Below are 23092 nucleotides of genomic sequence, written 5' to 3'. Positions count from 1 at the left end.
TTAATGCCCTAGAAATCCAAATTCTTTAATGTTTTTTTGTATTATAATTCCACAAACAATGTAGACATACAAGAAAACATCTAAACCCAAGCATCCCCGTCAAGAGACATTGTAATGCACGTTTGATGGGTCACCCTTAAATCATCAGTTCCTAAACGCTAGAAACAATTTCATTTTGACCACTGATGTGAGTTAGTTATAATTCAGTAGTTTACTGATCATCTGCAATGAAAACAGCAAAACCATTTAGCTCCAAAGACCTCAGTTGTCCATTCCAGATTCACTAGTAAGTTTTTAAATAATCCAGCAGTATTACAACCAGAAAGCCACTACTGGGCAAACGGGTCAATCAACCAGAGAAAGATTTATGAACTGAAAATTATTACTTTATTATGCTTCAACATACAATTTGCATTCAAACAGAACAATCATGTAAAAGTTTGGTTTGATACATGTATAAGTGCAACATGAGATAACATCCATAGAAGAGAAAGTCTATTAAAGACTGGAAATTCAACTTTTTTTACTTGGATATGGAAAGGCATTACGCTTTTCCAACAGCATACCAATTTTTACTATTGTTTTAATTGATTACAGTAAGATTACAAAAGGCTGCTTGTTCTATGACTCTTCTCACAACAAATCCCATGTTTCTAATAAATGAGTTTTTCATAAATAATATACCAGCATAGCGAGGATATCAAGGCCATATCGTGATTTTATAGACTACATGCAGCAGTTAAACAATAATACATCATCAATATTTATACTACTCCTCCCAACACTCGGATCTCGATTATTTCAGAGATTGAAAGATGGGATTGTTAAAGACTTTAAACTAGAAGTTGAAAACTTAAGGCGATTTACATAAAAGGTATCATAAAATTGTAGTTTTACTTAATACCTGTCCTTGGAAATCACTTAGCAGCTGTTTAGATAAACTTTACTGTAATCTGTGTATTTGATACATTAAGGCAAAACAAAGTAAAATGGGAAACATTATTCATTTTACGTTTCTGCAATGCTGGACAAAACTGCAGAGAACAAAAATGTCATTGTGTATATATCATTTGGAACCAAAGCTTTAAACTAATTATTTACCATTTAGAAGTCCAAAATTCAAGAACAACAAAGGGATTTTTTCCAATTTATGCTGTAAGTGAGGTCATGCCTTTTTTAATAACACTGTAAATTGATTCTATCCCCAGCAGTTTTTACACTGAACATTTGCTGGCCATCACACACAATATCACAAAGCCTAGAGATGTTGTAGAAGCAGCTGGTGTGCAGCAAAGAGCAAATCCACCAAATGCAGATGGACTAAAGGAGTTATTTCTAGGGTTCCCGTCTAAAACATGGAGGTGCACAGTGAGTGGTGTTGGGGACAGGCATGGGAAGGGAGTAAAGTGCTACCTTGAAGGTGGAGTTACAAATAGGCGCCGACTAAACATGGAAAAGTCCCCATTATATGTCAGAGCCCATTTCGGCACACTGCTTATCAGATATATGAGAGGCTAGGGACTCAATGATGTCGAGCAGCAGCGGCTGGCTGAGAGACCTCAGGTTGGGTAGCTTGGACACCTTAGAAGGCAAAAAAATAAAAGTAAAATGAAAAAGGGGAAAAACAAAACTGAAGAAAAAGCAAAGGGGAAAACAACTGCATCCACATACTGTAAAGGACATAAGTTCCTTTGTTACAAGTGCTTAATGCTGAATTATTCATGGAAACTAGTGAAAAAGTACGCCTCTATTTATGCAATAAATGGTGCCTGTTCTAATCACTGCAGTACTTTCCTATATCCTTGCATTATTGGTAGCTCTTTACCATTTGCTTTATTCTGTATACAGGAATGATAGTTTTGCATAAGAAAATCTCCAATCCCAAAATTTTAATTTCCGACTTTAAAAAGTTGTCTGTAGGAATTAAAGAAAATTAATGAATGGCAGGGGACAGCTGAAATCCAGCTGGCTAACACCACATTTCCAACCATGCCTTCTTTCTGCCGTTCGAAAGGCTAATTTTGCCTAATTTGAAATACCTAGTGAGGAACAAAGTACAGTGCCTACAGAATGTCACATGATTCACCCCCCTATGTAGGCCACTGAAAGGGATTGCCAAAGTAAGCGAATGGAGATACAGGTAACAGAAAGTAACCACATGAACTTAACAAGCTGTTACATTCTGGTAAACTTACTAAAACAAATCTACTGATTTAAAAGCCTTATAAAACCACAATCCGAAACCAAATCCTTGCAAAGGTCTGAATAGTGCAATATACAGAGTATCATCGATCAGGTGGGACATTGCATGCCTCAAGCATTAAACAGCTGCAATGGGTATTCAGAAACACCGAAAAAACAAATACCGCACACAATGGTTAAACTGCAAAATTCGGTCACTGTATATCTGGAGTGAAGACGGAGCTTGATACGGTTACTTTTGCGTATTCTGAGGACCCTGCTGGCTGTATTAAGTTGCAGGGCTCTAAAGTAGCTCAAGGCTAAATTGAGAGCGTGGAACAAAAGACTCCAGAACTGGACTTGGGCCAACATTCCACTGGGTCCTACCAGCTGGCCCATGTGCGCTCAGTCAAAGAGCTAGGTCAGCCCAGATGGAGAGGGCAGCAGACAGCCAGTGCACCAGAGAGGAGGCCACCCACCTTGATGAACTGATGCACTATAATGTGAAGGCAATGCTTCTTCATGTCCAGAGCTTGTGTCTTATCTGCAGCCTCCAGAATCTTAAACATTAATAAAAAGCAAAGACAGGATTAGAAAACAATGTTTACAGTGAAATGTGAAGTATCTTCATTGTGCCTACTTTAACTATGTATTTAATTTTGGACATAGATAAAGAAGCTGGTTTGAGCAGAAAATTGAGTTGCTTCGTTTTCAACTTTGAGTTTCAATGGTTGGTAATGCCAATATATTTTTTTGACAGAAGCACTGCAATCCTAAACATTTACTTAATGTTGTATGTGGCAGGATGTTCTATAAAGAGGAGCAAGATACCTGCAGAACATTTTCCACTGTAACATTCATTTCCAGGTTCTGTTTACAGTAAGCTTGTAACCTGTTATTAGAGAAGCCATAATAATATGGAGCAGCAAACAAGTAACTGTAAAATTGTTGTTAAGGAAATTCGGATACTTTCAGAACTAGTGGTCTCTTACAGAGAGCATCATTAGTATACACAATTCTGTCTTACGTTACCTTACTACTACATCCCTATGCGTGCACAGTGTGTATTTTAGTGTAGTATTACCACACCATGCGAGTTTGAATCAAGACACCTCGAAATCCCCCAAGGGTAGTTTCCCATAACTTGCCCAGACCCGCAGGATCACACTTTTAGCACTTTTCCATGACAGTGTTAGCCTTGCCACCGCCCCTCATAACCACCTGAGCTTCAACCCTTTTCAGTTCCCAGGATTTAACACAGCCATTCATTAAATAGCCGCACAATACACATATTAAAACTTGAGCAGCTCCCAACCAACAATGTTAGAGGAGAAACAATCTTCACACAGGCTGACAAACAAAACTATGCACTTTCCCTTTCTCTCCCGATAAACCGTTTCTGGTTTCAATGACACATGTGCACACTGTAAATCTGATCAGGTCTGAAACGGTCGGTGATTAAAGCGGACGTTCACAGCACAGAGAGGATACAGCGAGTCTTCGGGAGGCATGTTGACATCTCCGTAGTAAATGTACCGCAACATGGATTCAAAGGCCTGCTTGCTGGGCACCATTTCACCAATGGAGATGTTCACCTGACCGTCCTCTGGCATGAAAGAGCGAAACATTGCTTCAAAGTAACTGTAAGGAGAGGTCAGACAATTCAAATCAGGAATATATAGCGCTCTTTTTCAGTTCTACAAGGAAAAACAGAAGTGAGAGAAAACATACATCTCAAAATGAAACTAAAGCAGATTCATACAAATTCTAAAATCTCCTGGGACAGTAAAGCTTATATTTAAGATTTTACTGTTGCTCTGTACTTGTTTTATACAATGCGTAAAGCACATCCAGTTTTAAGCATCTTAAACAATAAAATTAGGGCATCAGTCACGGAAAGGTAAGACTACCTGGACCGGGCAGCTAGGATAGCCTTGTGGGCCGGCCGGGGGTGTCCATCCAGCAAGAGAGTGATGTCACAGAACTCCAGCCCTGCTCCCTCCAGATAGGCCTTCATATCCTGAACCAGAGACGTGCCTGCAAGACAATGCGGAGCACGCTGCAGTCAATCTTTCCTACCGCTAGATACCATGAATAAAAACACTGAAGACCTAAGATATCTGAACATTAGAAAAGCTACTAAAAAAATCTTCTTTTGTGGATTTAAAAAGGAAACTGACAACCATTTAAAAACAATTTGAAAGCACAGGTTTGGTTGTTTTTAAATCTGAAAAGCTAATATAAATATGAGCCAATTGTGGTCAGCTAGGCCATACGGAGGTACACAGTACTTACCTATATCAACAGGCTGGTCTGAGTACACCCTGGGAGGAGGCTGCTGCTTCCTGCGGACTATCTCCACAATCAGGGGGGTGGAGAGGTGCTCAAATTCTTTGGTCATTATCACTTGGTTAAAGTGTGTCTCCTTCACAACAAAGTTAAGGCAGTGCTCCTAGAATTAAAAGGACAAATGGAAAAAACAAGTCAGGTCATCAAAAAGACTCTGCAAGGACAGACATGGAAATATAAGAAGGCAAAGGGACAGTTGTATATACCTGTCAAAGAAACCAAGGGTATTGCTACAAGATTAATAGATCATAAAAGTAAAAATGTGCTTGTTGCATATTGTGGATTTGTTTGATAAAAGAATCGGAGCATTTCAGGCAACGCAGGACATGTCACACTACTAATTTGTTTTGAAAAATCACATCGTACAAAATAACCATCTTCAATTTATTTTTGGTAGCTGATCAAGAGTTCAACAAAAACTCTGAGAAAAACAATGACAAAAATACTCCCATTTTACTTATGTTTAAAAAATCAGCATGTAACATCACAAAAATGTGTTATTCATAAATTATCCATAAATCTTGACTTTTACATGTCTTATTTAATGTGCTAGCCACAGCAGACAAAGACATTTCGCAATGACTACCTTGAGCTGGTCCAGCTGCAGTTTGTTGGCATTTTCACACACTATGAGAACGTTTTGCAAATCGACTGAAGCTTCAATGTACTGCACGCACAGCTGCTCTAGACGGGACAACTTGAAACTCAGGGCAAGTTTATAGACATCCATAATCAGGAGAACATCCTGGACATGACCTGCACAAAGGACAGCAGGAAGGGCACTTGACATTACCACACCATTTGACTTGACACAGAAACCTCCTCAGGTTCACAGAAAAAGAGAAATACAGTCGTCTGTGGACGAGTGGTCATAAAAGTTAATCTGGTTGCCTCCTAAAATAAAAGGTTACAGACTTTCAAAATTGCAGAGATAAAATTTCATAAATGAGCTATGCATTTTTTGGTAACCTTAAGAAAAAGTACCATCTGCCAAGGAAATATTGACAATGCAATCTGTTGCCCATAATGTCACTTATTCATGTTCATGCACAAAACCTTTGTATGCAAGCATCAGTATTCCTGGGTTTTGATCCTTGTTGTTTACCTTTGCGAGGGTATTTGATTTTGTCTGTGTACAGGAACTGCATGAGCACCTCAAAGGGCTGGGCTTCAGCCTCACGGATGGTGACCTCCAGCAGGGGCTGTGAATAGGAAGTCCTCGCGCTGCCTCCTGATGTCTCCTTCTGGCAGCCAGAAACAGTCTCTTCCTCTGCATTCTCATGCTTACACTTCTGCACAGGGCACCCAAGGAGACGAGTCACCGAGGCCTTTCAAAATGTTATAACTGCACAGCTATTGATTATCCGACACAAATACTCTTAGGGGGTTAAATTTATTACCCTTTCACTCTGTGTGTGACTGTTTCCACACCATACAAGGTCTTCATTGGAACAAACTCAGTGATAACCCATTGATTATCAATCAATATGGCACCAATCTTACAAAACTATTAAAATGTAGACTGGTAAATATATCATTCACATTCATCTACTTTTCCTGAGCACCAGAGAAAGCAACTGGAACTGCAAAATAATTTTGTATGGGCTTCCTAAGAAAATGACACATTGTAAGTGTAGATGGCACACCAGAGCACAAATGCATGGTGCATAATGACCTGCTTCAATCTGTCCCGTGCTTGAGCAATCTTCTTCCTCAGCCACCTGCACCTGGCAGTGACAATCGCAATGTGACCCTTCACTCGTTCCTCCTTCTGTACGTGATGAGAATAAGAGAGCCGAAGCACAGAGAGGGGGAAGTGCTCATGTTATACTGCGATAATAGGGATTTTATGATCTCTCATTCAGTTCTTAGATTTTTCTTAACATTAGACAGCAGATATGAACACAATTCTTTTAAAAAAAAACTTAAATCCATGGGTTTTATTTTTAATATGTATTAAAATGCGATAATAACATATAAAGCACTTGCACTCCAGTTGTAGTTTATTTACATCTGTACCTTAAGTTCGAGTGCAACTCAAGTTTTGGCATATAAAAAAAGAAGATCGATAATTTTGATAAGCTTAGTGGAATGAGAGAATAAAAGTAATTCTCACCTCACCAAGAATAAACTCCACATCACAGAACTGCCGGTTTTCCCAAAGCTTGCCATAGTCTTCATGTAATGTGCATTTTGGATAGCAGGAAAACTGGAATAAATGGACAATGCACCATTTCTGGACGAGCTAGATGAACTGATTATTCAGAAATATTTAATTGGTATACAAACAGTACGGAAGTGTTTGCTGATAAAATGTCAGGATACAGTAAAGTACAAAAACGGAATTATGCAATATAATGAGAAAAGACTAAAAGGTATTTAGAAGCAGTGCCTGTGTGAGTTGAAAAAACTTACACTGAGAAGAAAACTAGTAACAACCATTTATATATAGACATATAGTATAGTTGTTCAGGTGGGTAGCTGCGTCAGCATGTGTAGGCTGCAAAGGGACAAGGTGCTCACACCTGAAGAAGGCTTCACGGCCAAAACGTTGTGTTCTCTTTCTTCTTTTTTTCAGCATGGAATAAACCTATTACTTGTTCCTATATAGTACAGTTGTCAAAGAACATTTTTTTTATTTCTGGTTCTGAAGGCATTCTAAGATTTTTTGTGTATAGTATTATTGAAAGCTGCATATTATCCTGTCAGGGTGTATAACACTGCCCTAGGCTAGGACTGCTAGCCCTTCATCTGCTTTTCTATGGACAGCATGTTGCACTATTGTACTTTTTGGACACTCAATCTGTATACACCTCTGCACATTTTGCACATATTTTATTGTTTTACAGTGACTATGAGCATATTTTCCACACACCTATGTATTTATTTTATATTACTGTATGTATTTTAATTTTACGTCTATTCTGATGTCTGTTTTTGCTTGTCTTGGGCTGGGTTGCTGCAACACCTCAATTTCCTTTCGGGATCAATAAAGTCTGATCTATCTATCCGGAATCATTGTAGAAAAGACCAACCAGATAATTTTAGGAATTTAAGGGAATGTCCTATGTTGACAGGCTGAAGTTTCTATTAAATCTTCAATAGAAAGGAAGATGGGAGATTCAAGAACTCAAAATCCGATCCAAGGTGACAGACAAAGCCAATGCAGTGGATTTCTTCAGAAGGAAGAGCACTGGAAACTAAATGAAAGTGTATTTAAAACTGAAAGCAGGTGGCACTTCTTTATGCAAAGGACAGTGGGAGCATGGAACAAGCTTCCCAGCCACAAGTAGAAAGGGCCAGCTGGGTGAGGACCTGGGAATAATTAGCTAAACTACCAAACAGGCTGAATGGGCTCCCGATACTGTATGTAACCGTTCTTAAATTCTCATTACCTGAAATCTGTACATCTCCCCACTCCTCACATTATTGTCCACTGTCCCTCCAAAGATGTACATGGCATCAGAGATCACAGCCGCTGCGTGAAACAGCCTCCCGCTTGGCATCTAGAGAGACAAACAGATTCTCAAACAGGAAGGAAACTATTCGTCTGACACTGCAAGTTCAACTGTAGAAAACGATGAGAGATTGCAGTAGGCAGGGGTCCATCTGTGAGGACCTTCCAGGCTGGAACGAAACTAAACCCATTTTATTTTTTGTCTTACTATTTCTTAAGTTAGATTTTTTTTAAAACAAAAAACCCAGAAAACATACTTATACTTCTTTCCCGAAAGTGACTGATGGAATGAAGATTAATTTAACACAGGAAAAACATTAATATTCATGTCAATATTGATGTTTTACATAGTAATGCCAGTGAACTGTATCTAATTTTTGACCCTTTCAAAAATCACATATCCCATAGTCCCGAAAAAAAACTTCTAAAACTGCTAAGGCTGATCTGATCAAAGCAACCCAAATCTCTGTCTGCACCCAGGATCCCTTGAGAAAAATTATAACTGGGTTGGAACTTCAGCACACAGATATTTCTTCTAACCTCTTCGAGGAATATTTCACCAAAAGTTAAAAAAATAACTAAAATACAGATCTGCTGCCTACCACTGTGAAACAGAAGTTGTACCGTTGGCAGTTATAAAACCCAATACCAAAGCACATACACACAGGTTGCTGTGCAGGGAGGGCAGGCAGTGGTTTACTTCATAAACAAAACCTAAAACTTAAAGCTTTAATATCTAATAAATTAAATCTAAGCTCAGGTTTCAAATGATCTACTACTTCAAAAAACGAAAACCTGTGAATTTGCTGGGAACATTTCAGTTTTCTTTTATTTTAATTAGTAAATAATTTTTATTCCGAAAAATAAAACTTTTTCATCATGTAGTACCGAGCTCTCCTCTTTAAAATGTAAATGGCATCATTTGTTAAAATGAAACAAAGTGAGAAAACACGTGATTCATTCATGTTGACACAGTTATTTATGAAAGTTATTTTACCAGGATAAACCCTTGAGATGAAGTCATCTCGTTGTCAAGGGGGTCCTGGAAGGCAGAAAGCAGCTGTGCTTAAAATACAAAAACACATCAAAAACAATCCGGGAGGGGGAGGCAAAATGTTAATAATTAACATGAAACACTCTTGTGATCTCTGAACATTTGGATCATCGCATATTGAGATTGGGCTACACCATTAACTTTCTTTTCCAGATCCATTCAATATAAATTCACACTGCTGTTTGTCTTCTATCAGGAAGGTGCAGGCAGCTAGCAAAGTCTGCACTTACTACATCCTAAAAGGACAGGTAGTGTTGTGAATAAACAGTCATGCATTTGTCCCCTTTCAGAACAATTAGACAGGACCCCAATAATTTTACATTGCACATATTACAGCTACACTCACAGCTGAGCTATAAGAAACAAAGTTCATTACTAAAGGATAAGAAGAGGGAGAAACATTAAAATCAAAATGCATAATCCCTGCAGCTACATAAATGCCAGAAAACACTTCAATAAAGAAGGACAGCTATTTTCCTAGGGCTTGGTAAAACCTCTCACAATGTCTTGGTAAAACCTCTCAGGTCTTGCAGCAAACGCAATGATGCGTTTTAGTTTTCCACGTGGCTTTTGAAACAAAGGCAGTACTTGTCTCAGCATTAGTATGATTTGCCAGAGATACGCCGCAGCAGATAGATAATATAGTATGCTAAAAATAAAGAGGGGGACTGTGTCGCCATAAAAAAAAAAGACTTCATAAGATAAGGTCACTTTATTAGCCATATACAATTTCTTGCATTAGGAATTTGTCTTTTCGCATACCCCAGCTTGCTCTCCATGAGAGACACAGGCACACAGATGGGGAGAGAGAAGCCTGGGGTGAGAGCGCAGGGTCAGCCATTTATACGGCGCCCCTGGAGCAGCTGGGGTTAAGGGCCTTGCTCAGGGGCCCAACAGAGCAGGATAAGAGATAATTTTAGGAAAGCAAGAGGCCATCTTTGCAAGAGAGGAGTGTGGAGCCTGCAGTGTGAGGCTCTCGGGCCGCGCTTCATACCTCACTGTCAGAGCTGGGCTGGACGACCTCCCAGGTCTGGGAGTCCACATCGTAGCAGTGCAGCTCGTTGGGCAGGGTGTTATCGGCAGCCCCCCCAAAAACGTACAAGTGCCGATCAAAAGCCACCATAGTGTGTCCATAGCGTCGCTGTGGGGGTGGCGGGGAACCCCGAAGCAGATGCTCTGTGGGGATGCGGGTCCACCTGCAGGGGAGAGATCATAAAGAAAATCTATCCTCTTAATGAAATGATTCCCGCCTCATAATATATGACACAGCACAACCAGTTACTCTCACTCCATTCCCATGATCTGCTTGCCAGAACAATGACAAAGTGACACATGTCATGCAACACTAGTATAAAGAATGTACACGGTCATTCTGCCCATACTGGAACTACTGAACACAGACTAGTACACATACTGTAAAAACACTAAAAATCTACAAGATCGACACAGCATTTAAAGCTTACTGTATAATCACACGATAACAATTAAAGATTTACATTTACATTTTTTTAGAAAATCTTCTGTATCAGCTGTACAAAGGAAATACTGACTTGTTACCAGTAGGTAAAGAAGCACTGGAAATGTCAGAGGTAAGATGATTTTTTGCTCAATGAAAAGAATGAATTATGAACACTGAATGTTAAAAGATATTGAGGTAGCTTCTTTAAGGCCAGCACTTATGCTTATTGAGGATTTCTAACTTACACTTTGTCCTTGAATTCAAACTGAAACAGGTTGTTAGTGATCTTCGCTCCACTCTGACCAGAGAAAACGAACATCTTGTCCCGGCACACCGCCACAGGAAAGTTGCAGCATGAGGGGGGAATCTCTCCACTCTGCTCAATCTGGAAAAACAAGAATTTTTTAGAATTTTCACAGAATACCTGTTTATGCAAGACATTTCAAGAAAGAGCAAGTCTGGGCCCTTTTGCTGCATATGCAAGTCATAAATCAACAGCAGACAAGAACAAAGTCCTGTGCACTGACTGGCAGAGGACAAAAATGACAGTGACTTAAAACACTTTGACAACAGGACTGTCCCTTGGATCCATGTGAAGAAAAGCTTCAGAATTATTTTTCCTCCAGACAAACAAGGAATTGCTTGAACTAATTAAAAGAGCACTTTTGCACATCTATTTAAGAAAGGGATAACAAAAAAAGTTTACAAAATCTTTAACGGAGCCAAGAGAGTCAATAGAATGAACAGTTTTATTGTTTCCTCTTAAATCGCTGGCATTTTACCGTAATGAACAAAATCTACACTTTCACTTTATTTTTGTACACATTATTGGACAAAAAATAGCACTTTATGTCAAACTAACCTCTTCCCAGCATGCTTGCTCACGGTCCTGAAGGCTGATCGTCCACATGTCACTTAGCCTGGAGTATTACAAGAAATAAATTAGTGTATGCCTTAAAAAAACAAAGATATTATAAACAGAATTATCGCGAATGGTCTAAGACAAGATGAAAATTATTTACCTTGCATTACCATCATACCCAGCAAAAATCCAGAGTTTATCACTGTACACTGTTGCTCCGTGAGCTGATCTGGCAACAGGCAACCTGCAGAAAGGAAACCAGAGAGGTGATACTGTTTCAGAAACACAACAGAATTATGCTCTCTTCAGCTTCTATGCAAGGCAAAATAAAAATGCATGACTAGTTTACTTTCTTAAATCAATGTATGAAAACCCGATTGTTTTTCTCTCTTATGAAGATGATTTTTTGATCTGGCCAAGAATTACATGCCTCATTAAAGGTAACAATTACTTCATTCTTGTATCTAACTCTGAATGCCTTAATGCTATGCTGATGTAAAGAAAAAAAGCTGGCTTTGAGGGAACACACATCAACAGAACAATGATTGATAACACTGCACGGAAAATACATTCACGAGGAACAACAACACCCAGGAATTAAGTGTGTGAAACATCTCCAGAGTGTCTTCATCACAATTCGGCTTAACCTGGCTTGCTGACCTCCTGGCCACAAGGAAGCTGGAACCCCTTGCAGAGTGAGGAGTGGGGCCCCAAGGGGCAGCAACACAGGTGGAGATGCAGTGGAGAGGGGATGTAAAAACGTTTGCAAAGCAGAGTAACAGGTTACATCTAATAGTTATAGTCTTTATGAAAGAAAATGATGTCAGGTTTGACTACAAATGATGTACAGCTGAGGTTGACAGACCTTCGATGTTGTCTTCCCTCCCAAACGCTCATTTTGAGCTCCATTTATAACAGTTTTGAACTGATGTACTACTGTACCTTCCCTCTACCTTCCATTCCGTCCACTGGCCTGTAGCAAACTTGTACTCAAAAAGATCATTTTTATTCTTCAGGTTGGAGTTGGAGTAGATGTCCCCAGTGTAGCCACCTGGAAATTTGAGACCGTACGGTTACGCATCACCAGCACCAGAAGAAAAGGCAAATACGTTTATTAATAAGACAGCCGTGTGACATGGAAACGCTTTTTGTTTAACAACCATAATAATGAAACAAATATCCATCTTCTAACTGCTTCCAATAATGCTGGCAAGCAGGAGCAAGGCAGGGGACACCCTGGACACAGACATCGCAGGACAGAAAGACTCTCGCATTTGGGGCCAGTTTCCTCAGAAGCCAATTAGCCTACCAGTATGTTGCTGGATTGTGGAAGGAAACCCACACAAACATGGGACAGAACAGACAAACATCATGCAGACAGCCCTCCCAGGTCCATAACTGATCTCACTGTGCCACTAAATCCCCCATGAAACACATTTTGCCTTAATTATGCCTCGTCAATACTGCATCATGAACATATAAACTGTGATAGAGGGGTAAGCTGCCTCACCAAAAACAAACATGCTGCTTCCATGTACTACAGCTGAATGGTGATATCTGGGAGCAGGGGGTGAACCAGTCGTAAAAGCCCTGGCAAGAAGAAGAAAAACAAATGACCAAACCAAGATGCAGACCCAAAAGCCACTTTAAAATAAAATGGGTCATAAAGTTCATCGTGGAGGGGGGAAAAAAAGTTATCTGTTGACATAAACGGTGTATAAACGCATTCTCCTGGAATGGAGAAGCAGGGATTACCTGCACCAGGAGCAGTCCTTGACATCAAACCGCAACAGATCATTCAGCATGTTCTTTCTGTTGGGAACGAAACAAATGTTCATACTTGCTTTCACCCAAGTCGCATGCTAAAATTACGACACATTAAATATCACCCACCCATTGTCTCCTCCGAACACGTAAATTGCATCCTTGTAGGCCACAACTGTGTGCTTACTGCGCCTGTCAAAATTCAGAAGCGAAAGCCCGGAATGATTACACGGTACTGTACTCAGTTAAGACGCGGTGCAGCATTGCAGTAAAATGTAGTAAAGAAAACTGATATGAGCTCTGAATATAATTTAAAAATCTTACAGCACTGTACGTTCAAATACACCACTGACATCATAATGCACATATCAAAATCCGTGTAAAACAAGACTCGCGAAGCTTTCGGAAATCACATGCACATGACGGTTTTGCAGTTCAAAAGCAAATCTCCATACTTAAAAAAAACATTTTTTTTTACGAACATATCTCTGTGAGGTCTGCGTGAGAGTGCAACCGCACCGTTAGACATTTAATAAGATCTGCACCTACAGGATTTACAGAAAGTTGTATTTTGTTTTACCTAGCACCCACAAACTCATCACAGGGTGGGAGTCTCCTCCAGCGATGGACGGTCTCAATCGGCCCAAAGTTCAGGGTCAGGTATTCGACACTGTCCGAGCAGCTGTGGTCAAAATCAACACTCGGGGCGACTTTAGACTTGCAAGACATTGTTCCCGGAAACCATGACATTCAACCGCCGCATAACACGACACGGTCAGTCAATGAAACCCCAGTATTAAAAACGGATTTACTGTCGTGCTAGCGAAGGTCCCTTCATAAACGTAGTTTTAGGGACCACGTCTACAAGACACAGTGGTTTCTGCGATGCACCACTGCACCAAAAAGCAAAAAAAAAAAATTAAAGCTGACTTTAAGTAGAAAATCAAGACGAATGTAACTTGTTTGACTGGTAAAAGTAAATACAAAAACGAAGCAAGTCCTTCGGAACAATGTAGCAAACGCTACATTATTTTACTGGAAAAAACGTTACAAATGTAGCAGAAAAGAAAAACACGCAACACACACCAAATAAACAGCCATTACACTACCACGCCACACCTCTTGCGAAAAAGAGATCCCTGGGTATTGTAGTTTATGTGTCTCAAGTTCCATTTGCAATTGATGCGTAGACTAAACAATAAACGACAACAAACCCCAGAAATCAATTCGGTTAGCTGGCAAAGTCCAATGCACACTGGGAGCAAGTCGAATTCGGAGAAGGCATGTAATTGTCATTGATAAACTTCAAGTAGCATCTTACGTGTTACTTTTGCAGGGAAGATGCTACTTGAAGAGCTTAATGTATTAGGTTGCTTTCGTTTAATGATCGAACGCTGAATACATAAACATTAAATCTAGTTGATACGTAGAAAAGTAAAACAACTCCCATCTGTAAAATACTGTTTTTTTTTTCAGAAAAACAGCTGAAGCTAAAACGTATCCACCATTTTCAGTGTGATGTGTTTAAAATTAAATTTAGACTTAATTATTTGTTTCTCTGAAGAATTGCTATTTGCATTGAAGGCAAATAGATAGCGAACAGATGAAGGCTGTAGAGTCATTTTAAGAGTCATCTTTTACGAATCAACTCTCTTCCAGTATCAGTCACTGTTACTGACGATTGACAGGAAAGATAATGAGCCTCTTGTAATAGTCATAATTTTGTTACAAGTACTTATTCCCGCTATAAGATAAGGACGCTCTTATTGCACAGACGGTATAAACAGGCAGAGCAAATCAATTACTCAAAAGAAAAAAAATGAAAAAAATGTGAAACCACCATTTAGATATGAACAATCCCCTTACACTTTTTTGCCTATTCTAAAGCATTGACACCGCATGGTTGTTTTGTTATTCAGGATGGTAAATACATTTTTTTTTGCAAATATGTTTATAGTGTTACCGATCTGTTTTTTGCTGTCATGCTTTTGCTTTTTTCTTGTCATGCATGGATCAGTGTGACAGGAGCGTAATTCCCACAGAGAAAACCTCAGAAACTTGTGAGTGAAGCACAGCATTATCTTTATCCTGAGTTCAAAGAGTATAGGCGATCTAGTTCTGCACATGCATAATTAGATTAGTGCTGTCTAACCCGGGAAGCACTCCCCTCACCACAGTGTGCAAGGATGAAACGAGGCACTCACACGGGAATATCAGTGGTAGGAGAGATAAAAAACTTAAGCAGATCATGTCAAGATAGTTTTCCAAAAAAAAAAATTAAGTAAGTATATTTACCAAAAAGAACCAAACCAAAACTTGATAATAATGAATGAAAATAAGGATGCTCAAATCGTGTTTGAATGATGGAGGGGCAGAGCGGTTGGTCTTAACTGACATTGATAAAATGTTGTGCTATTAGGTCAACCTTACTCCCAGGGTCAGTTGTGTGGTCAATGCAATGCGAAATGATGCAGAATGAGATCTTTGAGAGGAGAATGCTTGGACACACAGGACTGCCAAGCTAATTTTGGAGAACAGCCTAGAAGCACATTACCAAACTAGGCAATCTGCACATTAATGCATGATTAGGCTAGACAATAAGATGCCATCATGGCCATCATGAACGCTCTGTACATAGGTTTGCATGTCAAAGTGCTAGGAAGATGTGCTCAGTATGCAGAACAGTAGTCAACAACAAACCGACACCTTTTATAAACAATGACAATCTGCAAGACCTCTAGACCTTTTATGTCTCAGACCCCTTACCAACTTCTTCACTTCATAGCAAATCCCAAAGTGCAAGATTAAGTATGACTTTGGAAACAAGCTCTGAATCACCAACATATTAAAGCGGTGGTTCTGTGGCTAAGGATCTGTGCTTGTGGCTGGAAGGTTGCTGGTTCGAATCCCACGGCCAGTAGAGGAATCCTACTCCGTTGGGCCCCTGAGCGAGGCCTTTAACCCCAAGTGCTTCAGGGGTGCTGTCACAAACCGCACACAGACATCGTTGCATTCCCACGGGCATCCGATTACTAATCAACTTCGCTCATCTTTGGCTACTTAAACTCCCACTCTGCAACTTGTCCTCTCTCACTATTGAGGTTTCCTCAGCCAAAGCTACACGTCCTATTCGCAACTTAGTCCGACCTCTCGTTGTTCTTGTGATCACCTGGATTTCTGACCCCTTGCTCCTGATCTCTGTCCTCGCTCTAGCCTCCCGATTTGGATTACGTTCGCCTAAGGAATCCAGTTTTTTCTCTCTCTGCCTCCGCACAGGGTCAATTTTCCTACCCTTTTCCCTTGGCACACCTGACAGGCGCTGTATAAATGGCTGACCCTGCGCCCTGACCCCAAGCTTCTCTCTCTGTCTGTGTGTCTCATGGAGAGCAAGTTGGGGTATGCGGAAAGACAAATTCCTAATACAAGAAATTGCATATGGCCAATAAAGTAATCGTATCTTAAGTGATCTTATATCTGCAAACAAGTATTTTAAGAGAAAATGGTCCTCATGCTGAGTGATCATAGAGCTTAAAATAAGATAGACGACTAGATTAATCTTTGACCTTTCTGAGCAGAAACTAGTCAGTGCCTTTCAGCAGCTTCAGTTTCCTCATATATCATAGTGAGATAAAGTTACACTAAATAACCTCAGTTGAAAATTTGCCATTTAAGTACAAGGCTAAAGTAATATGCCTTATTATAATTTTAGTAATAACCTTGAAAATGTAACAAAAAATGGATGAACTCATCTAATTGTTTTAAGAAGAATGGGAAGAAGTACTCTCAACAAATCTGATAAAATTCAGGAGACATCTAGACATCTAGCCTTTGGAAATTAATTATCCAGTTCCACCCCAAAGTCTGTCTCAAGAAAATCTAATACTAAGAGAAACAGCAATTAAACACAAGTTAAATAGTTGCAAAAAAGGGCAAAAATGAAACTCCCAAAAGCCATACGAGGGAGCTAGAGACAACGTTTTCCCTGTATAACCGTTTCAATGAACATAGATAACAGACTATTATTGTGGCAGACTATACAGTGTTTTACCAGCTGTTTAAGATTGAAACCTAGAATTACGCTCTTTTGAAGGGAGGGAGGGGAATCGAAGACATTATGAAGAACGAAATAATAGTATGAGTACAATAAATCTTCATTGTATGAGCAGCCGATATAGTTATCCTTAAAAGTATCTGATTTCGGAAGCTTGCCTCAAAAAATTATGCACTAAGTTTTGGCTCGAAAAGCAAATGTGTGGTCTGAATGGAGACATTACAGGTCATACTGTAATAGCATACTACAATATAAAAAATATCAGGAGTACTTGGCGTCACAGTTTTTGTATCAGGTTTTACCATTAATCCAGAGGACAGCTGAGACGTTAGTTTTTTGTTTAATAGAAAGGCTTGTAATCTGAACCTTCAGCAGTAGCTATCAGTATAATCTGTAAAACACATTATACCATTTAATTCACTAATTAAACCTTTTTAATGAGTATTAGTTCATAACACAAGATCTACATGAAATGACTTACAGCCTATATGTTGACGTTTTAGACCAATTCGTTCCCCACAACTTTCTTTGAGTTTCCCCATTCTTTACTTGATCATGTTTCCTTTGCCTTGAAAACATCTTGTGTGTGCACTGCCGTCCGTTCTCTCTTGGACATATCTGGTTTCATCTAAAACAGTGCTCATTGTTCCCTATAATGATATTTATCGCTTTTACAAAACAGTATGTCTGTTGTTATGCTCAAGCTTAGGGATTACCCAGCATTTATAAGGTGCATTTATAAGGTACTTGATTAGGAGCCCTACCAGGTCATTACCACTGCAGAGCCTGTGCTTGCTGCAGCTCACAAGCTGTTCTCTAGACTGGAGCTGAACTGATAGACAATGGTGTTGTTGACTTCCAAACTAGTGGAGAGGATGGCTTTTTTTGTCTCCTTCGTGGGCTTTGTCATAACCTGTGTGGTCACTTTTCTGCCTCTTTGGAAAACCCTCAACGCGGAGCTCAATGAAATGGAGAACTGGTACGAGGGGCTGTGGCACACCTGCATTTTCCAAGACGAAGTGGGTCTGCAGTGCAAAGCCTTTGACTCCTTTCTGTCTCTGCCCTCAGGTGTCATAGCTTCCAGGGTCTTGATGATCTTTTCCATGGGAACAGGGCTCCTGAGTGTCTCTGTGGCCTTTTTTGGACTGGAGGGCATAAATCTGGGAGAGGGCAAAGAGCACGTCAAGAAGAAGCTCCTCATCCTTGGAGGGGTGCTGTCCTGGATTTCGGGGATCACTACACTTTATCCCATCTCCTTGGTGGCTTATGTGACTGTGGTGGAATTCTGGGATGACAACGTTCCTGAAATCGTTCCCCGGTGGGAGTTTGGGGAGGCTCTTTTTGCAGGATGGTTCTCTGGGCTGTTTCTTGTTCTTGGAGGGTCGTTCTTGTTCGTGTCGCTCTGCATGAGAAACAACATCCACTCACAAGTGCTCTCATCCAGCATGACAACCCAAAAGAAACCGCAATACTTAAAGACAGAGGTGTTATAGTCTGGATTTTATTATCTGCTCTTATCGTATATTTCTGTTTAAGGGGAAGGGGGACCTAGCTTAACATTTAAGTAATGGTGTGTGGAATCAAGAGGAAGTAAAAAGAACGTAAGCAGACCTGTTTAAGATGTGTCAGGAAGTCTTATTTTATTCTTTACAACTATTTCTAGTTAGGTTTAAGAAATTAATTTCAGCCAAAATGTTGAATTTCCAGTGTGGTGCTCCCGAACTCTTTTTACTGGAAATGTGCCAGGAAGGATTTCCATAGTTTTAAAACATCTATACATTTTGTGCTATTGGTTCTTTTACATTCCCCTTGAAGATTTTGTAACTTGGAATATGTAAATGATAACTAGGACTTTATTCTGAATGTGCATCAACCGTAACTGTGATGTTCTTGATCATATTCAGGGTATTCTTGATGATTGTTAAAACCAATTGCAATTTTTGATGAAAAAATCAGGAAAAAGAAAGAAATCTAGCATGTAATTTCATTAATATCAATATGCAAATACGATAGTTATACTTTAAAATGTTTTAAAGCCATAGATATAAAATTTAACATGCACTACTTGTAAGAGTTGTTTTAAAAATAAACAGTCCATTTCACACATCAATAATTAATATTGCATTATTTCTCTGTACAGCTCAGTAAGCCAAGTGCTTAGTGAGATATATAAAGTATTTTGACAGTATCTGTAGGTAAATTATGATGTCTTCCTTGGTAGAATTACTTTGAATCTATCTGCACAATAAACACATTATTGTTAATAGAAATCATGTCTGTTAACATTTTCACAAATTACAGTTTATTGCACAAAGCATTCATTTTGTTTGCATGGTCTAATCATTTACATTATTAAAACAAATAAATATTGTATAGAAATTAACACAAGGAATATGCACTTTTGGTAAAGTAAGCAATCAATAAACAACAAGACACCCCTTTTCTCTTTTCAGTGTGTAACACGTCACAATTCTTATTTTGTGACATGACTTTTAGTGACTTTCTTATGCTTGTATGTGCTTATATACTGTTGCTTAGCAGACTGTCTTTGGAAAATAGTGGTTTAAAGAGAAACTAAGACATTCTAAGTCCTAAATAAGGTGTTTCGGTGGTTGCTATTGCAATGCCCTAAAGAATAATTATTTACCATTTACCTGAAGTATTGTGATCAGTTCAAGTGGTATTACTAGTTTTTCAATTTGAACAACTAATTAGATTTTAAACTTAAACGTTTGATAACAAAGGGCACTGAAAGATTAGATATCTTTACCTTTAATATTGATGGTATCCTGCATTGCTTTTTCATTTATATTCTTTTAAACAATGTTACTTCCATTCATGTCAACCCTATTTTCAGCAACTCCATTGTTGCAGTCCTGTTTTCAAAAATGCAAGTCTTGTCCAGCACACAACAAGTCTATTAGAGGGAGTACAGAGTTTTTCAGTTATACAAAAATGATAAATAATGTCCTCTGGGTATTTCAGATTCCCTGAAGGGGCCATGGAGGTACCATTTAAAAAAAAAGACACAAACATGAAAAACAGTATGACTGTGACATTTTGATATACCTGATCTTTTCATCTGTATTCTTACATGTTACAATTGCAACAAAATGCCAGATTTATCCCAAAAAGTGTATTGTAAGACAAGAGAAAGGTCTGTTAGGATGAGACAATGCATATTTCCAAGTTGAGCTTTCTCCACTCCTCAGGTTCCTAGACCTATTTTTATTTTTGCTGGAAGCCATAATAGATTCAAATACCTGTAACATACCTCGCACATAGTTACTGAAAGATAATAAAATATAAGGACAGAAATCGACATAGATGGTCAGTTTTAATAAGAATCATGCTTTTGTACTCAGTTGATGTTTGCCTTTCCATGCAAAAATGTGAAAATGTGATCTTTACAGTGTGATACTAAAACCTTAATGCCTGTTTTGGCACAATAACACTGCACTACTTAAGAATGATGAAGCCTGATACTTGAAGATATATGAAAAAGCAAATGAAACAATATCTTAGCAGAGGAATGTACAGAGATGTCTTCAGTGTGTTTCCCATAATGTGTGGAATAAGTTTATTTTTAAATACTATTAAAATTTCATGTCAAATCAGCCTGTTTGTGGAATGAATAAATGGCCTATGACTAGCTTTTTTGTTATTTCTGTGCAAATATTTTACACAAATGCAGGCAGCATATTAGAAACACCCCAGTGAAGAAAAATACATATATACTCGTAGTAAAGTTCAGAGTTTACATGATAATTTTCCTTACATGTTGCTTATGTTGTCATTGGTTGTGGTATAGTTTACACATTTCTGTGTTAAACAATGATTGTAACAACCATTTTATTTCATAGTAAACCATTCCAACATGAAGCCTCAAAAAATGAATTTGAGTGAACATTCTCTGGCCTCACAATGGTTATTTATCTCTTAATTAATCAGTTGAACTACTCTCTTATAAAAGTAGAGAACACTTTGAAATTTTCAAAGCCTTGCACACATTGTCACAAAATCCAGTGAAGGAGTACATTATGATGGAGTGAAATACATACAGTGCTTCGCATAGAGAGAACATTTTAAAAGCATTTCAGGCCTAATGTAAAACTAGCTATATAAGTATGACCCTTGAAGAGTTTCAAGTTAGAGTTTAGATTTTAGCAACATGGCTATGCATATTACAGTATATTGCTTTGGAAGGGCAGTTGAAATATTTTATACTGTGCTATCTATATTTTCCTTAATATTGCTGATTAAAATTGGAACACAAAAAGGGATCTGTATTTTAGGGGAAAGATATTTAGCTGAAACATCTGCAACTTTGTAAGTCCCTAATTAAATTTAAATGAGTGATTTATGAATGATGTAATTTGTGCTACCTGACTCCCTCCCCCCTGCCAAAGTCCTTGGAGAGATATGATCTGTCATCTCGTAGACCTTTCAGCCACACAATAAAACGAAAGTTTTTTATTAACCCTTTTGCTGACTACCAAGGCTATACGTGTCATGTGTGAACCTTATACATAGTGCAGAGGAGTCAACGTCACTGTATACGCTCTTGTTGTTACTGGCCAATTGACAAAGAATTAATTTCAAGTTAAAAGCATTATGCCATGAAAGCAAAGTTTAATCTTAGCTTCTTCACTTCTACATAAAATGTTTACTTACTTGTGAAGTGTGACTTTTGTTAAAAGCTGTAGAAATGGAGTCAATACACAAATTGGTAAAATAAATAATTTGGATAATTTTTCATATTTCCATAGATGATTATTAGTTTATTAGTATTTGAGAATCAAAGACATTTTTAACTAAATCCTTTTGCTGGTAACATGGAAGTCCAAATGAAAGTTTAACACATAAGGTCAGCCTTTCTGGGCTTAGCTCATTCTTTAGGAACCTACCCTAAACCAGCCTCTGGGGTTATCTGGGTGTGCCCCTTCGGATGGAAATGAGGACTTACTAACAAGGTTGTGGCAGGGCAAGAGGTATGATCCAGAAATCTGCAGTTAGATTTTGGGGGGATTTTTATCCCAGTTAAGTGGAAACCTTAAGCTCGTCCTCTTTCGCTTCTTTCGTGATCTGACTCGGCCTTTGAAAGGCTGCTCTTCTGCACCAACAAGCTCAATTAATGGGAAACTCAATCTCTGCCTCTCTGCACACTAGACCTCTGATCAGGCCTTCCTACAGCAGCACTCACTGCAGCTGGAGGAATCTTTGAACTGACACGCATGGAGTCTGCACACTCAGTTTTTCACAAGTGTTCAATGTAAAGTCTGTGCTTTATCTATTTATCTAGACAAACTTTACTGAAGCAGGCAGAAGAAGGGAGTTGTAACTTATTGTCAGCACTTTCCCCAGAGCTCTTTGTTCTTGATATACAGTGTTTAGACATTTTCAGGACTTTATGAGATGGATTTAGGAAACCTACTAACGAGGAGGTTTTATAACACCTCCACTATCCTTATCATGATTAGATAAATAAAAGATTAAAGGACTTTGAAAAAAAAACTCGTTAAGGTTGGCTGTATTACTCAAAAGGTGACAAACTGGTGTCAAGAGTAATTAATGATCACAGCAACCACTGCCGCACTTTGAGCAATACTTTAATCTCAATACTGGCATGCTGTGTCTTTGAGTTTGAGTTTGTGACTGTACAAATGAAAGAGAGTACTGGAAGTACTGTGTACCTCTGGTGAAATTATAGGCACAGAATATGGTTGACTAAACAATTTTCCAGTCAGAGATTTCAAAATAGCAAAGATCATTGTGATGGGAATTATGTTATCTTAGTATATCTACAGGACTGATCACCACAATGTCCGTTTCATATGGCAAACACTGGGTAACGATACTCTCAGCTCTGTCCACCTCTGGGAAAAGCAAGATTTCTCACTGATTGTTGACAAACC

The 23092-nt window shown here is 38.8% G+C and overlaps 2 protein-coding genes across 3 annotated transcripts; one reads left to right on the top strand and one right to left on the bottom strand.

The window, feature by feature from the left end:
• Nucleotides 1-364: 364 nt before the first annotated feature.
• On the bottom strand, nt 365-14218 carry lztr1 (leucine zipper like post translational regulator 1). 2 transcript variants are annotated; one of them, XM_015366240.2, is made up of 21 exons: nt 13707-14218; nt 13256-13318; nt 13118-13174; nt 12873-12952; nt 12305-12413; nt 11523-11606; nt 11363-11420; nt 10746-10885; nt 10036-10237; nt 8985-9047; nt 7926-8036; nt 6647-6739; nt 6206-6301; nt 5636-5822; nt 5117-5286; nt 4477-4633; nt 4092-4218; nt 3673-3822; nt 3013-3118; nt 2661-2741; nt 365-1581 (listed from the first exon to the last, which is right to left on the bottom strand). In XM_015366240.2, exons 1-21 carry the CDS (start codon nt 13874-13876, stop codon nt 1465-1467), a joined length of 2421 nt encoding a protein of 806 aa, XP_015221726.1. In that variant the 5' UTR covers nt 13877-14218; the 3' UTR covers nt 365-1464. The 2 variants fall into 2 exon arrangements, with proteins under 2 accessions (XP_015221726.1, XP_006640257.2); XM_006640194.3 differs by having other exon boundaries at nt 8985-9029.
• A 3801-nt stretch (nt 14219-18019) lies between these two features.
• On the top strand, nt 18020-20829 carry cldn26 (claudin 26). The gene has a single exon (XM_069182161.1). It carries the CDS (start codon nt 18020-18022, stop codon nt 18668-18670), a length of 651 nt encoding a protein of 216 aa, XP_069038262.1. The 3' UTR covers nt 18671-20829.
• Nucleotides 20830-23092: the final 2263 nt, after the last annotated feature.

Source organism: Lepisosteus oculatus, chromosome 22 (genome assembly GCF_040954835.1).
Source record: "Lepisosteus oculatus isolate fLepOcu1 chromosome 22, fLepOcu1.hap2, whole genome shotgun sequence".
Classification (NCBI taxonomy): Eukaryota; Metazoa; Chordata; class Actinopteri; order Semionotiformes; family Lepisosteidae; genus Lepisosteus; species Lepisosteus oculatus.
Note: the sequence above shows the minus strand (reverse complement) of the source record. Positions and strands in the feature narration are given on the sequence as shown.

Coding starts and splice junctions, on each gene's coding strand:
- lztr1 (XM_015366240.2), bottom strand. CDS start 13,876: ATGTCATGGTTTCCGGGAACAATGTCTTGCAAGTCTAAAGTCGCCCCG. Junction 10,238..10,745: donor TTTGAATTCAAGGACAAAGT/GTAAGTTAGAAA, acceptor TCTCCCCTGCAG/GTGGACCCGCATCCCCACAG. Junction 3,119..3,672: donor ATGCCTCCCGAAGACTCGCT/GTATCCTCTCTG, acceptor ACAATTTTACAG/TTACTTGTTTGCTGCTCCAT.
- cldn26 (XM_069182161.1), top strand. CDS start 18,020: ATGGTGTTGTTGACTTCCAAACTAGTGGAGAGGATGGCTTTTTTTGTC.